This window comes from Eriocheir sinensis, chromosome 28 (assembly GCF_024679095.1).
Source record: "Eriocheir sinensis breed Jianghai 21 chromosome 28, ASM2467909v1, whole genome shotgun sequence".
In the NCBI taxonomy this organism is placed as follows: Eukaryota; Metazoa; Arthropoda; class Malacostraca; order Decapoda; family Varunidae; genus Eriocheir; species Eriocheir sinensis.
In genome coordinates this window covers 804,958-821,520 of record NC_066536.1, presented here as the reverse complement: position 1 = coordinate 821,520, position 16,563 = coordinate 804,958, and the positions used below count along the sequence as shown (strand labels likewise).

General features: G+C 49.8%; 1 protein-coding gene across 1 annotated transcript in view; it reads left to right on the top strand.

The window, feature by feature from the left end:
- Nucleotides 1–16,563, top strand: part of LOC127004353 (uncharacterized) — a 115,982-nt gene that overhangs the window by 71,649 nt on the left and 27,770 nt on the right. The window contains exon 2 of the mRNA XM_050871938.1: nucleotides 3,944–3,984. Within this exon, the coding sequence (XP_050727895.1) occupies nucleotides 3,944–3,984 (41 nt within the window). The remainder of the gene's footprint in view (nucleotides 1–3,943; nucleotides 3,985–16,563) is intronic.

Here is a 16,563-nt window from a genome sequence, read left to right as displayed (position 1 = left end):
TCGTCTAAAGCTTTCTCTGTACCCTCTTTCTCCTTCCCTGTCTTCTATTTTGCTTGGCTTTTTATTTTATTTAGTTTTCATCGACGTGGATATGTTGTTCGTTGAAGTAGTAGCAATAGTAGTAATAGTAGTAGTAGTAGTAGTAGTAGTAGTAGTTGTAGTAGTAGTAGTAGTAGTAGTAGTAGTAGTAGTAGTAGTAGTAGTAGTAGTAGTGGTAGTAATAGTAGTAGTAGTAGTGGTAGTAGTAGTAGTGGTAGTAATAGTAGTAGTAGTAGTAGTAGTAGTAGTAGTAGTCGAAGTCAAAGGCTCTTGTTTCATTGCTTGGGTGGAATGCCCCCGGTCAGGTCTCGGTCAACTTCCTAACTTGCGTGTTAGTTTAATGGTGGGGCAAAGGCGAAAGGGAGGGAGAAGGGGGTCGGGAGTGGTGCTGGTGTGGCGGGGGGGAGTGACTGCAGTAATGGAGGGGCAGGCAAGGCAGTGCGGAGAATGAAAGGAGGGAAGAGAAATGGGATGGAGTAGAGAGGAAGGAGTTGCGAGTAATGGGAGGACGAGGAGAGATAGGGAAGAGGAAAGGATTTTGCTCGCGTTAGTGTAAAGGGAAGAAAGGAGGAAGAGGCGTGTAAAGAAGAGAAAAAGGGGGGTGGGGGAGGAAGGAATAAAAATGGGTGGGAAGGAGGAATAGCAGTTTGGAGAGAGGAGAAGGAAGAAAAGGGAGGGGAGGGGAGGTGTTTTGGGGGAGAAACTAAAATGGGAGGAAGGGAGAGGTTGGGTAAGTATTGTGAGGAGGAAGAAACAGGAGCAGGTAGCAGGTAGAGAGGGAGGGAAAAAGGCAGGCAGGCAAGCAGGTAAAGGTGGGGGAGAGGGAATGAGGAAGGCAGGCAGGCAGCAGGTGATAGCAGGTAGGGAAGGAGGGAAGGAGAAAGGCAAGAAAGTAGCAGCAGTCAAGCTAGAAGGGGGGAAGGCAAGCAGGCAGGGAGGTAGCGAGGGAGTAAGGGAAGGGAGGAAGGCAAGCAGGAAGGGAGGGAGGTGACAGGAGGTAGCGAGGGAGTTAGGGAAGGGAGGAAGGCCAGCAGGTAAGTTGGGGTAAAAGGTAGGAAAAGGTACGAGGTGTGTTGATTGCCGGACGAAACGATCAAGGTAAATGAAAACCTGGTCGAGTAAGGAGGAGGGAGGAGGAGGCGCCCGGCGTGAGGGTTCGGCGAAGGATACAGCGGCGGAGCAACACCCTTCACAAGTACACCCATTCCGCCTCCCATTAACTCCCCATTCCCCCTCTCCCACAACTTTAATTTTCTTCCTCTACTTTTTTCCTCCACTCCTTCACCCTCGTTCCCTGCAAGCCTTTCCCGGCCGCTTATGATCCTCTTTGAGTTCTCGCATGTGTTCATTTGTAGTTTAGCAAAGAGAGAGGAAGAGGGAGGGGAGGGGGAAGGGGGGAGAGGGAAGGGGGGAGAGGGAGGGTGTATCTTATAACCTCCTCCTTGTTGTGTTCTGTGTATCCACTTACACTCCCCTGCTCGTCTATTTTTATTGCTACTTTGGTCTTCCTCTTGCCTTGTGAGTGCGTGCGTGCTTGTGTGTGTGTGTGTGTGTGTGTGTGTGTGTGTGTGTGTGTGTGTGTGTGTTTTGTTTTTATGTACGTATTTTCGTCAGTGCCTTCCCCTGGGGTTCATTGTGCTCCACCTCCTCCTCCTCCTCCTCCTCCTCCTCCGTCGGACCCTCACGAGACATCCTTCGCGCCTGGGGTTCCTTTGGTTCTCTTGCCACAGGAATTAGAGCTGATTGGGGTGGGGGGAGGGGGGCAGGGGTGACGGGTGGCGGTGGGTGATTGTGCGGAATCGTGGTGCGTCAGGCGGTGTGGTGGTGGTGGCGGTGTGGTGGTGGTGGTGGTGTTCCTCAGGGCTCTATTCTCAAACGTTTCGGGGCTCACACACCCACGCTTGATAAGGCTTTCGTTAAGTTTTTGAGTATTTCCATTGATAGTTTTGTATTCCTAGTGAGAGAGAGAGAGAGAGAGAGAGAGAGAGAGAGAGAGAGAGAGAGAGAGAGAGAGAGAGAGAGAGAGAGAGAGAGAGAGAGAGAGAGAGAGAGTTTGGGTGAAAGAAAATTAATGAGATAAAGAAAAATAGGAAAAAGTAAAGAAGGCAGGAGGAAAGAGAATGCAAGAAAATGCAAGAAAAAAATAGTAAATAAGGAAGTAAAAGAATGAAAAAAAATAGATTGAAGGAAGGACAGAAAAAAAATTAAGAAAGTGAAGGAAAAAATTGTGAAGGAAGTAAAAGAATGAAAAAAAAAACAGATTGACGAAAAAAATGAGGCTTGTGCACTATGAATGTGATAAAACACTCATGAGAACAGAACCCCATTGCTCTCCTTTTCGGCCTCTGGAAGTATTTGTTGTAAGGCCGAAAGGGTCTGAAAATATGGTCCTTCGAGTCCTTGTTCCTGGTTGCCGCTGCGGCGATGTGGTGAGGTGGTTGACAGGACGCCACGCAAGCCAAGCACCACGCCACGCCACGCCACCACACGCCTCGCCCTCTGCACGCCTCGCCACGCCCGTTCACTCTGCCAATGGAACAACAAAGCAACATAAAAAATACGAGCAACACAGAAACAGTGAAAAAAAAAGCCGTTCAACTCTTCGTTCACTCCTTCATTCCTGGGACGCTATAAAAAGTGCACTTACAACGGCTACAAACTCTGAAGGTGCCCTGCTGATACTCCGTGTGTGTGTGTGTGTGTGTGTGTGTGTGTGTTTAGTGCTATTTAGAGTTTCATATTCTACTAATACTTTCATATAACTAAAAGAAAAGTCACTTTACTATGCATTTCGTTCCCTTTGAAGTATCTCCTCTGTTCCGTAACGTACTGGAATGGTAGAGTAATATTTCAAAAGGTTTTAGAATTAGAAGCCATTGCGTACTAAATGGAGAATGCGCGGACTAATAGGATTTTTGGAATAATTCGTACGCCCTTCGTTCTGAGGTCGGTGTTCTGAGGCGCTTCCTCCTCCAACATCAACTAATTTTCAAAGGCTGATAAGGAGACTAATCTGGTGCGCATGCGGTTTTTTTTATGCTACATAATAATGGTCAAACTACAACCAGGGTCATAAAACTACACATGGAAACGCCCAAAACGCCCACGAAAGGCTTGTTAACCCCCTGACCTCGGATTTCCCACAAGAAATCATCATCAAGGTACAGGAATGGAACAAAAAGTGGCTGCTACAATTCAATGAGGAAAAATGAAAAGTCCTGCACCTTGGGAGAGGATATCCAGCATACCAATACCGCATGGGAAACACTCCACTATCCACCACAGAAGCAGAGAAAGACCTGGGAGTATATGTTACCAGGCTACCAGTGAAAGCCGAAGCCGTACCAATCTCAGCTGACGGGTTAAGTGTGTGTGTTTGGACGCCGAAATGTTTGAGTATATGACCCTAAATACGACTGACTGTAACGCAAGGAGAGAGAATACAGCTTGTGGAGGAGAGATCATGGTGGAATGTGTGGAATAGGGTGGACGATTGTGGGTGAAAATGGAATGGATGTTAAGAGGTTAGTTGGTGTTTGGTGGCCGAGTGGAAGAGAGGTGGAAAAGATGGGAGGAAGGGGTATGATGGATTAGGGGTTTTGGGGGTGGGTGGCAGGAGGAGGGGGGGTGGAAGGGACGTGTGGAATGGGTGGTGGGTGGGCTGAGTGGGTCTATTTTTTGTGGAGTGTTGTAACTAACGCAGGCGGATGGACGGAAGGGTGGACGGGATGGGTGGTTGACAGGGTGATAGGCTGGCTGTCGGGAGAGAGAGAGAGAGAGAGAGAGAGAGAGAGAGAGAGAGAGAGAGAGAGAGAGAGAGAGAGAGAGAGAGAGAGAGAGAGTTATCATCATTATTTTAACATGTGAATAAACAACGCTAACATTTATTTATTTTCTTCCACAGGTTGGTGTCCTCGCAGAGCTACAGGTGGACGTACTGTACAGGTAACGAGAGAGAGAGAGAGAGAGAGAGAGAGAGAGAGAGAGAGAGAGAGAGAGAGAGAGAGAGAGAGAGAGAGAGAGAGAGAGAGAGAGAGAGAGTCGGTAATTTAAGGTAATAAGGTGAGAGTAACAGGTCGCCTCGCCTCATAACCATCTTTACCTGTCCTGCACACTCACCTGGCCCTCACCTGGCGCTCGTTAGTCCTCGGCCTCACCTGCCTGCTGCCGACCCGCCGCTGTCCTCTGGCTGTTTGGTGTGAGCGGCCATCTTCCTTTTTTTTCTTTCATTTTTTTTCATTCTTCACTCATTTTTTTCGTCAATCTACTTTTTTTCATTCTTTTACTTCCTTCACTAATTTTTTCCTTCACTTTATTTTTTTCTGTCCTTCCTTCAATCTATTTTTTTTTTCTTTCTTCCTTATTCACTATTTTTCTTGCATTTTATTTCATTCTCTCTTTCCTCCTGCCTTCCTTCTTTACTTTTTCCTATTTTTCTTTATCATTAATTTTCTTTCACCCAAACTCTCTCTCTCTCTCTCTCTCTCTCTCTCTCTCTCTCTCTCAGCACAGAGGTGAACTGCCTACGGGTATGATATGGGTTATGGGGTCACCGGGAACACGAAGACGCCTCTGTGTGTGCGTGTGTGTGTGTGTGTGTGTGTCATTCACCAGGGAGACAGTAGAGACAGGTCGTTTGATAAGCAAGGGAAGCAGCCGGCCCCGCATTCGGCGCGTTGTCTATGATGCGGGTTCGAATTCGCCGCTAACCACCTGGGATTTTTTAGTCACCGCCGAGTGGCCTAAGACTACCCACATGCTGTCCTGAAGACCACCCATCAACCCGGACTCTAGAAGAAGCTGTGCAAGTTAAATCAAGAATGAGCTCCGGGGGGCAGCATGAGCCAATAATAATGGCGCCACTAAAAACAATTGCCTGCGCCATGACGGGCTACGGCCGACTATCAGGCCCCTACTGAATAGCCAACCAGCGCAATAGGCCATATGTAAAAAAAAAAAAAAAAAAAAAAAAAAAAAAAACACCGCTCCGGTGGCTCAATCGTTAGAGCTCTGCGCTGCGAGGCTCAACGGCCGAACAGGCGGCGGTTCGAGCCCCGCTCAGGCTGGATTTTTTTGGTTGACTAAGAGTGGTTACTGTCCCCCCTTGAGCAAGGGGGATGGGGTGTGTGGTGTGTGAGGTCCTGGCAGTACACAGAGATCGACGATAATGAGCACTTGTCTCGTCGGGAGGGTACCTGCTGGCGAAAACGAGTCCAACTCGTGATCAGGCCGTGGTGAATTACACACACACACACACACACACACACACACACAGAGAGAGCAGGTGTCAGTGGCAAACACCATGACACTTAGGCGCCTCTCTCTGTATCTTTTTCTGCGTTTTATCCGTGTCGACATCATACTATTAATACCACACACACACACACACACACACACACACACACACACACACACTTTTTGTAACTGAGATGATCATAAATGAGAAAGGCACACGGGAATGAAGCCGCTCCATTTAATCTTCATGTGAAAGGAGGAGGAGGAGGAATGAGTGTGTCGTTTTCGTAATCCTGTCTCTTTTCTCTTCTTATCCTCGTTTCTTTAAGACCTCAGCTTTTTAGTTTTCTTCGCGTCATCTCGAATGCATTAGATCCGTTTCACCGGCATCGAAGCGGTCAGCAGGTGTCATGTATATCTGTAACTCTTTGTATCTACCTATCTTTCTGTTTGTTCGTGCTCTCTCTCTCTCTCTCTCTCTCTCTCTCTCTCTCTCTCATTTCCCTTCTTTCTTTTATCTTTTCAGTTTTCCATTATTTCCTTTCTTCTCTTCCCTTTCAGTTTCTTTCATTCATTTTCTTTCCTTGTTCCTTTCTTCCTGTTTTTTTTTTTTCTCTTTCTCGTGTTTCTTCGGTTATCCATTACTTCCGTTCTTCCTTCTTTCATTCTTTTACTTCGTTACTTCCTTCCCTATTTTCTGTCATTCATTCTCTTTCCTTTTTTTTTTTTTTTTTTTTTTTTTTTCCTCATGTGTTCGTCGTTGTTCAGTCTGTGAGGTGGAGAGGATTATTTCATTCATTCTTTCCTTCTTATTTTCCTTCCTTCTTTCCTTCACTGCTTTTTTTTTCATTTTTTCATGTGTTCAGTCTGAGAGATGGAGAGGATTATTATTTTTCATTCTTTCCCCTTTCCCTCTTCCTTCCTTCTTTCCCTCCTTTTCATTCTTTTACTTTCTTCCTTTCCTATTTTCTTACATTAATTATCTTGCCTTCTTCCTTTCCTTCCCTGTTGTTGTTGCGTTTCGTTCCTCGGGAAATGGAGAGGATTATTAGTTTTCATTCTTTCCCCTTTCCCTCTTCCTTCCTTCTTTCCCTCCTTTTCATTCTTTTACTTTCTTCCTTTCCTATTCTCTTACATTAATTATCTTGCCTTCTTCCTTTCCTTCCCTGTTGTTATTGCTTTTCTTTCCTCTTATAAAGCTCGTTGGTGATTAGTCTGGGCGTTGGAGAGAGTATTTCCAGCGGCGCCTGAGACTCTGCCTGATAATGGTGCATGAAGGAAATGCAGTCGAGTCTCCCCCAACGTACCCACGCCTGATTCACCCTCGTTGAGAAAACACGAAACCTGGACTATAAAATTAATGTGAAGCGAGCTGCTCTCTCTCGTGTGTGTGTGTGTGTGTGTGTGTGTGTGTGTGTGTGTGTGTGTGTGTGTGTTGTAGCATTCTGGATATGAGTTAAGTTTGTATTGTCTTATCTCCATATCTAGTCTCTCTCTCTCTCTCTCTCTCTCTCTCTCTCTCGTGACCCAAGCCAGTCCCACATCCTTCGCCTCTCCCTCTCCTCCATGATTTCCTTCTCCCACTTTCTCATTCCCGTTCCCAGCCCCGCCTCGCCCCGCCCCTCCTCCCTCTTTCCCTTCAGACCCGCATTCCCGCTCACCACAACGCCTGATGCTGCCGCCGCTACGCTCTCGACCGCAGCGGCTGGCCATCACAAACATCACTATTAACATACCTTGGCGGCGCACGCATACACGACCGAGACCACTGTGTTAGACCTGTTTTTTGCCGATGTTGCTGTTTTTTTGCGGCGCCCGTCTGTTCGTGTGTGTGTGTCTGTGTGTGTGTTGTCATCCCTCTCTCTCCCCCCTCCCGCACCGCCCTATGCCATCATCCCCCCCTGTTCCTTTCCTCCGCCTCCTCCCAGCTCGTAACTCGGCGGCGGCGGGCGGGAAGCATTGGGGCCCCGCTCTAAGTTATGTGACAGGCCTGACCGTGAGCAGGGGACGATGGGTGGTGGTGGCGGCGGCGCTGGCGGGGTAGTGGAGGCCATCCCATCAACGCGGCCCCTCCATTCCTTCCCCCAGCCGCCCCCCTTTGTTCACCTCATACTGCCAGCCAGCCAGTCAGTCCAGTCCCCCGTGGCTCCAATCCGCCGTCTCACATCCTCGCGTGCCTGATCAGTATTAGTTTATCTAGGTCCCTCCTGGCCCTCTAATCTCTTCCCTGGAGCCCTAAAGCCGCCCAGAGCCCCGCAGTCCTTGTTTTCGTGTGTTTAGAGTCCCCCAGTCCCGCCGTAAGTTCCCCATTGCTCCCCAGAGTAACCCCAGCTATTCTATATGTTCCCCAAGCCTTAGTCCAATTTTGAGTTCCCTATAGTCCCCATTCCTGTTTTTGCAAGCTTTTAATGTCCCCCTTTTCTGCCTCTTTTAGTCCCCCATTGTTACCCCGAGTCCCTGCAGTTCCTCTATCAGTCTTTATTTTCCCGTTTGCTGTTCCTTAGAGCATCCTTGGCTGTCTGGAATTACTCGAAAGCCCTCTCTACTCCGCCCCGAGCATCCCAAAGCCCCGCGGAGTCCCCTACGCCCTCCCGAGGTTCCGTTGTCAAGCTTGTCTTGGCCGGGCCCCGCGTAAGTTTCGAGGCCTTGTGCAGCTTGAGACTACAAACCCTATGCGTCTTTTTCTCCTACTTAGCTCTGTGTGTGCCTGGGATCCAACCTTTCATATTTACGGGCTGCTTTTTGCTTATTTAGGTCTTCTTCCCTTCTGCCCCGTCCTTCCCATGGCCGCCGCTATGCCCAAACACCCCCCATACACCCAACCCTCCCTCCCTACCCCCGCCCCCATGCAGCCAACCAGCAAGTCACCCTACCACGTTACCCAACCAACCAGCCAGCCTGCCAGCGGCCTCCACGGCACGTCCAAAGGCGAGGCTTGTCTGTAGGCGGTCTGGTGTGTCGGCCCAGTTGAATCCTGTCACCCGCGGGTTCGATGTTGCGTAACCCAAGAATTGCAGAAGCCAAGGCGGAGAGACTATCAAGTGGAGAGCTAAAATTAGAACCTTATTATCGGTGCTGGATGGAGTAGTAGACTAACATCAGAAAGAATAATAGATTGAGAACATTGGGAAAGGCCTTTTGCTTAAGTAGTGGAATAATAATAGTAAAAATTGGTGCTTATGGTGATGGTTTTGACTGATTAAGCCTCTCCAGCCCCCGTCTCGTTATGTGTTTGTGTCCCTCTTCAGCCCCTGGTCTTGCCCCTCTCACAGGACACGCTTAAATGATCAAACTCGCCCCGTGTGTTAGATGTTATGGTAAACCTCTTCCGTCCCCATCCTCGTCTTGTGACACCCGAGTCTGTTCCCTCTTCAGCTCCCTCTCATATTTTTTTTTTTTTTTTAACGGGCCTCCATCCATTAGAGTTGCGTTGTGAGCGGTATCTTTTCTCATATCCTTTCACAAAGCAATTCATTGGCCCCACCCCGCCGATGACTGTGGCCGACAACCATCTTTATTTAGTATTACAAACCTTACTAAACATATTATTCTTAAGCTAACAGAGCTTCCTCCGCTTCCCCTTCAGTAGCCTAGACAAAATTATTCCCCCCTTCAGCGCCCACTTCCTCGCAGCCCTTCCTCAGTTCCCACTCTCAGCTCCTCTCAGCCTCATATATCACTAGACCTCGCTTCCTGTGCCTCCTCCTCATCCTCCTCGGCACTCCTGGCACCCTCCAATCCACTGACTACTACAGTATGCTATCTACCTTCCACCGCCTCTTGTAGTAGTAGTAGTAGTTGTTGTTGTGGAGAGAAGGATGTAGTGGTGGTGCGAGGGAATGTGATGACCGTCTCCTCAAGTGTGTGGAAAGTGGTGACGTTTTGGTGATGTTTGATGTTGGTGGTGATGGGGATAGTGAGTCGGCGGTGTGGGGATGATGATGGAGACGATGATCTGTCGTCTTGAGAGAGAGAGAGAGAGAGAGAGAGAGAGAGAGAGAGAGAGAGAGAGCAGATGGCAAAATGAGGAGTGAGAAGAGGAAAAGAAGTGGACAGGAGAGAGATGAAAGGAATGAAGAGACGTTTGAGAGAGAGAGAGAGAGAGAGAGAGAGAGAGAGAGAGAGAGAGAGAGAGAGAGAGCTATGACGCAACGATTTCCAACCCAGCCCACGGACTTCACTGCTATGATGAAGCGTAACCGGAGCGCATTGTAGCACACACACACACACACACACACACACGGTCGTAGATTACATTAGTCTGGGACACCTTTGGCTTCATGGCGGCTTCTTTGGACAGTGACACAAGATACCCTTAAACTTTCCTTCCTATTGGGTGTCTAGGAGGAGCAAGAGGGACGGAGAGAGGGAGAGATGGAGGGGCATGGCGGCTCTCTCCCTCTCCTCCCCGTGGCAGGTGAGGGGCGGGAGGCAGGAGCGGAGGTGAGGAAGGCAGGCAGGCAGGTAGCGTGGCGGGTGAAGAGTCACGTTTCAAACAGGTTTGTGACAGGCGTTTCCTTACTTCGCTCATGTTATGTTGATGAGAAGGGCGGCGGGGCGAGGGCGGGGGCGGGAGAGGGGGTCGGGGATGCGTGGGTGGAAGTGGTAGGCCCGAAATAAGGTCGTCGTTACTCTTAGGTGTTCGTGGGTTTGGTCGTTGTTGTTGATGGTGGTGGTAGTGTTGTTGTTGTTGATGGTGGTGGTAGTGTTGTTGTTGTTGGTGGTGGTGGTAGTGGGTATGTAGTGGGGGGGGGTCATATGCGTGTATATTGTGTCATGCCCGTGTGTGTGTGTGTGTGTGTTTGTGTGTGTGCATGGCGCCAAGGGTGTTGTAAGGTCAGTCACCCCAGAGCCTTCCTCCCCCTTCCTCCCCCTCCTCCTCCAGTGCTCCCTGATGCCCCACATAAGAAGAAGCAACACACTCCCTCGTAAGGAGACGCGGTGCTGGCGGTGATGGGAATGCAGCAGAGGTGGTGGTAGTTGTTGTAGTTGTAGTAGTAGTAGTAGTAGTAGTAGTGACTGAGGTGGTGGTGGTGATGGTAGTAGTTGTAGTAGTAGTAGTCGTAGTAGTAGTAGTAGTCGTAGTAGTAGTAGTAGTAGTAGTAGTAGAATTAGTGGTCAACGTAGTAATAGTAGTAGTTTTAGTGGTAGTAGTAGTAGTAGTAATGAAAGTAGCCTTGTAACAGTAATAGTAGTAGTAGTTGCAGGACCCTAGTAGTGAATCATGCCTTGTTGTGTATAAACATCCTCATCATAAACACACAAACATACATACATACACGTGTCCGTATGTGTTTGAAAGCGTACACACGAGGGTCGACTTTGGGTTTATTTTTATTGTAGTAAATCTGACGCGTGTTTATTGGTGTGTATGTCCACGTGTGTGTGTGTGTGTGTGTGTGTGTGTGTGTGTGTGTGTGTGTGTGTGTGTGTGTGTGTGCCCGCGCGCCTAAACACACCTGATAATGATAGGCTGTTGTCGGTGATAGCGCTGGTAATGGATGTTAGTGGTGGTGGTAATTGCGGAGATAAAATTAGGCATAGCGCTTGTGGCAGTGATGGTGGTCGTAGTAGCAGCAGTAGTAGTAGTATTAGAAGTAGTGGTAGTAGTAATAGTAGTGGTAGTAGTAATAGTAGTGGTAGTAGTTTTTGTTGTTTTGTTGTATAATTATCATCGACCCCTGGTACCACACACAATAGCTTTTCTCCTCCTTCTTCGCCTGATTCTCCTCCTCCTCCTCCTCCTCCTCCTCCTCCTCCTCCTGCTCCTCCTCCTCTTCGTCCACCACTTCGCTTCTGCTCCACCACCTTTCCTGCCTACACACACACACACACACACACACACACACACACACACACACACACACACCGGGGCCTTCCACCCCTCCACCCCTTCACCCTTAACCTCCCTCCCCCTCAGATAAGTACGTGAGGAGGTTTCGTAATGCAGCCAGTGTATGGGAGGGGAGGGAGGGAGGGAAACGGCAGATTGCTGGCGGACCTATATAGGGAGAAAAGGGTTGGGTACGGTGGAAGGGTGCCGCGTGGGGGAGGGGAGCTCATCCTTAGTAATAGGGAGACAAGAAGGAGGAGGAGGTTAGGGGCAAAGGGGAGGATGACTACTCCAGCCAGACACGCCAAGGCTGCCGCACCGATCCATAGAGAGGGAGGGAGGGAGGGAGGGTGAAAGGTAGGTGGGCAGATAGGTAAGGGCGAGGGAAGACCAGACCAGGGATGGGTGAGAAGCAGCGTTGCCAAAATATCGTACTCAAAACATTGCAATTATCAGTTCCAGAGCCCCGAAACTTTCCTACCCACACAGATTACGAAATTCCAGTTAAATTATCGTTAAAATCATTACTTATTGATGTCTGTTTGCGATAGCTGTGAGTCAGAAACCGAAAATTACGATGTGCTGAGTGTCTGAGTACGATAATTTGGTAACGCTGGTGACAAGGAGGGGTGGCGGTTTTGGACTGAGGGGGGTGGGGGTGACTGGCCGTAGGTGTTCGATGTGGAGAGAGGAGGGGAAGGGGTGCCGCAGGGAGGGTGATGAAGGGGGCAGGGAGTGAGATGATGGTGTAGAAATGGCTGATGGGGACAGGGAGGGGAGGGGAGGTAACGTTCGAGGGGGAAAGGTGGGGATAATGGTGGAGTCAGGGGCCTGGGTTATAGGTAGGGAGGGGAGGGGACGGTTGATGAGTGTTGGAGAGGGCACGAAGGGGGGGGGCGAGGGCATGGGTCAGGGTGATGGGTGGGAATGGTTGTGATTGATGATGCAGAGGAGATGGGTCCTCAGCCCACTCCAGATATGGGATGGGGAAGCGTGGGGAAGGGGGGGAGCCAGTAGCGTCGGGCTGATAGGCTGAGAAAGATAGGCGAGGGAGGAGGAGGAGGTAGGAAGGAAGGAAGGAAGGAAGGAAGGAAGGAGGGAAAGGAGAGATGGTAGAGTCTTGGTCATAGAGAAAATAAACAACAAATTGACAAGAAGGGAGGTAGAAGAAGCGAAAGGAGGAACGGAGGAAGAGGGTCAAAGAGGAGGAAGGGAGGGAAGAAGACAAGAAAGAGGAGGAAGGTCGTAGAGGAGGAACGGACGGGGACTAAGAAAGGGGGAGGGGGCTGTAGAGGAGAAAGGAAAGGGGAAGAAGAAAGGGGACGGGAAGAGCAGGGAAAGAAAGACGATAAAAAGGGAGAGGGCAGAATGGAAGAGGTGAAGGGGTTACATGACACGTAGAAAGTGGAGGAGGAGGAGGAGGAGGGGGCCGGGAAGGGAGGGGGAAGGAGTGGATTGGAGAGGCATTAGGGGGGAGGAGAAGGGGAGCGTGGTAAGTCTGGGCCTCCTTCAGACTTGTATCCGTCATTACCCCCCACCCATAGACTGCCCCCTCCCTCCCCCCGCGCCCCCTTAACATACACCCCTAACATTAGCCAGCCACGCCCCGCCAGCCCCTACACTTATACCCCATAGCTCACAGCCCCAGCCCCCAGCCCCGACCACCCCACCCCCGATATACCACTTTTATCTCTCTCTCACTAAACCGCCAGCCCCGTCACACACACACACACACACACACACACACACACACACACACACACACACACACACACACACACAATGTCAAATTTGGGAGGCGCTTCTTGCTTAACAACTCTCCCCAACACTTTTTGCCGCCAACAGATGCCCCCCCTTCCCCCCTCCCGCCCCTATTTTCTCTCTCTCAGTTATCATCATTATCACCATCATTTTACATACAATATCACCTTTTTCTCCCTCCCCCCCTTCCAGCCTCTCTCTCCTCCCCCTCTCACTGCTTATCTCTCCCCACCCACTCCCTCGTCTCCGCTCCGCGCCACATAGCATATCACTCCCCTTCTCACCCCCCTCCCTGTGTGTCTCCTCTTCACACATACCATACCACCTCATCTCACTATCGCGTCACCACCATGCACCGAACACCAACCCAACCACACCTCCACCTTGCCATTCTTCAACCCCACCACCACCACCAATTCCAATCCATCCCCACCACCACTTCAAACCAACCTCACTCCAACCCAACCACCACCACCGCCTCATCACCGCCAGCTTTGTCATTGTCTGTAATATTCAATGCTCGGACCCCACCACCACCACCACCAGCCGGCCGGTCAGCCCTTGCCAGCCGCCGCCCCTCAGTAGGAGGGCGGCGGGCGAGGTAGGCGCTGCAGGGGACACATGCGGGGAAGATGAGAGAAAGAGTCGTTAGGTTGGGTTATGAGGCCTTCATTATGGAGAGCCGGTGATTCGGGGAGGAGGAGGAAGAGGGAAGGTCAAAAGGATGGAGATGGAAGGGAGGAAGAGGAAAGGATTGGGATGGTGGAAGAGGAGAGAATGGGATCGTAACCAAGTGAAAGAGGGAGGAGGAGGAGGACGGAGAAAAGAGGAGGATACTAGAAGAAAACGAAAAATGGAGGAGGAGAAGGTAAAGGTCTAAAGAATGGGGATGGAAGGGAGGAAAAGAAGATGGTGAGGATGGTGGACGGAGAGAGAATGGAATAACCGGATGAAAGAAGGAGGGAGAAGAGGATGGAGAAGGATGGGGATGCAAAGAGGGGGTATGGAGTTAAGGAGAGAAAATGGGAGAGGAAAAGAATGGGGATGGAAGGGGAGTGAGGAGGAGGAGGAGGGACAAGAAAACGCCAGGTGGAGGAACAGAGCCTCACCTACCTGGCCGAGCTAATTAATCACGCGATAAATATACCTGAGGGTTGGCACATCTACGGTGCGCCCGACTTTTTGTGACCAATAACAATACGGCGGGGAGAGAGAGAGAGAGAGAGAGAGAGAGAGAGAGAGAGAGAGAGAGAGAGAGAGAGAGAGAGAGAGAGAGAGAGAGAGAGACAGACAGACAGACAGACAGACAGACAGACAGACAGACAGACAGACAGACAGACAGACAGAGAGACAGACAGACACAGACAGACAGACAGACAGACAGACAGAGAGAGAGAGAGGGGGGGGTTAGAACGTTGCGCTAGGGACGTCACATCCTTGCTCGCCCTAATGAGATTACCTTTTCTTTTTGTTACAGGTGAGTCCGGTTGACGCTCCTCCGCCCCCTCCCCTCTTACCTCGCTCCCTCCCTCCCCTTACCTATCCTCATCTCACCTGGCCGAAACACGCACACAGGTAAGGCAAGGTAATGTGTGTGTGTGTGTCTCTCTCTCTCTCATACACACACACACACACACACACACACGCACACACAGAATTGGCTTTATTACGTAACTTTACCCTCCTTCCCATTTTCCTCGCTTCCTTTATGATTATTTTTATTTTTATTGCCACTAATACTGCCCACTTATTACCTCTACTACTACTACTACTACTACTACTACTACTACTACTACTGCTACTACTACTACTACCACCACACACACACACACACACACACACACACACACACACACACACACACACACGCGTTCATTAGCGTGGCAGCTGAACCATCGTCATGTAAACTTCCTTTGGGTAATTAACGAAAGCTAGGAGAAGGGAAGGGAAGGGTAGTGAGAGGAAGGAGGAAGGAAGGGGAGGAAGGATAGTTGGCAAAGGGACTTGTGTAGGAGAGCGAGGAGGACTTAGAGAGGATTAAAACTCACCCATTACTGGAAAGGGGGAATGGGGGATTTTTTTTTAGCTTTTTACTCCTTTTTTTTCTCGTTTTCCCCTTTCTCCCTTTCTTCGTTTCTTCCTCTCGTTCGTTTGTCCTTCGAGAGTGAGTGAGGGGGAAGAAAAGAGGAGGAGGAGGAGGAGGCGAGAGTGGATTAGAACCGAAATAAAAATGAAAATCGAGTTGGCAAAGGAATGAAATTTCGTAAGGATCTCTCTCTCTCTCTCTCTCTCTCTCTCTCTCTCTCTCTCTCATTTGTCTTCCTCTTATCTATCGTATTATGTCTTTTACGTTCATAATTCGTGTACATTATAATATTTCATCCATTCTCTCTCTCTCTCTCTCTCTCTCTCTCTCTCTCTCTCTCTCTCTCTCTCTCGCGCGTCCCCCAAGCAAAGGTTCACGCTTCAGGGTATCAAATTTCCTCCTGTTCCTCCTCCTCCTCCTCCTCCTCCTCCTCGTCTTCATCATCATTTCCTTATCCATCGTCTGCATCTTCCCTTTCTTCTTTTCTTGTCCTCCTTATGCTTTTTTCCTCTTTTCCTCTATATTCTCCCTTTTAATCATCGTCCCCCTCCTCTTCCTCCTCTTTTTCCTCCTCCACATCCAGCCTCTCCCTTTACCTCCTTTTCTTCTTCCTTCTTTTCCACCTCCACATACAACCCCTCCTTTGACCTCCCTTTTCACATCGCCCTAGACTGCTCCCCCTCCTTCTCTCTCCTTCATTCGTTTTTGTAATATTCCCCTCCGATCCTCCATCCTCCCCCTTCGATCCTCCTTCCTCCCCCTCCATCCCTCGCTCGCTCCCATTGTCGGCACCGCTCCCCCGTAAAGGAACATCTCCAGCGGGCCAGTTAAAGCTTATATTTATGGGTGTTTAGTAGAGCAGTAAGTAGCTGATAGCGGCGGCCGACACCCCGTTCTTTCCTTTTAGAGGGAGGACTGAGAATTACGTCGGCGAGGAGGGGCAACAGAGGCGATGACTCGGCTAATGTGGCGATGGTGGCGGTGGTGATGGTGGTAGTGATTGTGTCTCTGAGGTTTATTGTTGTTTAGGTGATGGTGGTTGTGAGGATGTGAGTGATGTGTGTTTGTGGTGATTGTGATGGTAGGTAGTGGTGGCGGTGATTGTTGGAGTGTTGGTGGTTGTGGTGGTGGTGATGGGGGTGATGGTGGTAGTGACTGTGTCTCTGCGGTTTACTGTTGTTTAGGTGATGGTGGTGGTGGTGGGGATGTGGGTGATGTGTGTTTGTGGTGATTGTGATGGTAGGTAGTGGTGGTGGTGATTGTTGGAGTGTTGGTGGTGGTGGTGGGGATATGGGTGATGTGTGTTTGTGGTGATTGTGATGGTAGGTAGTGGTGATGATGGTAGTAGAGTAGATGATGCTTATGGTAGTGGTAGTGGTGATGGTAGTTGTGTAGATGATGCTTATGGTAGTGGTGGTGGTGATGACAAAAGGGCAATGGTAGTTAAGTTTCCTGCGTGTTGGTGGTGATTATGGTGATGGTGATAGTGCAGGTGGTGGTGGTGGTGGTGAAGGAGGCGGCGGCGGCGGCATAGGTTGGGAGTAGCCTGGCGCCTTCATGCTTCGTCTGTGTGTGTGTGTGTGTGTGTGTGTGTGTGTGTTCCTGATCT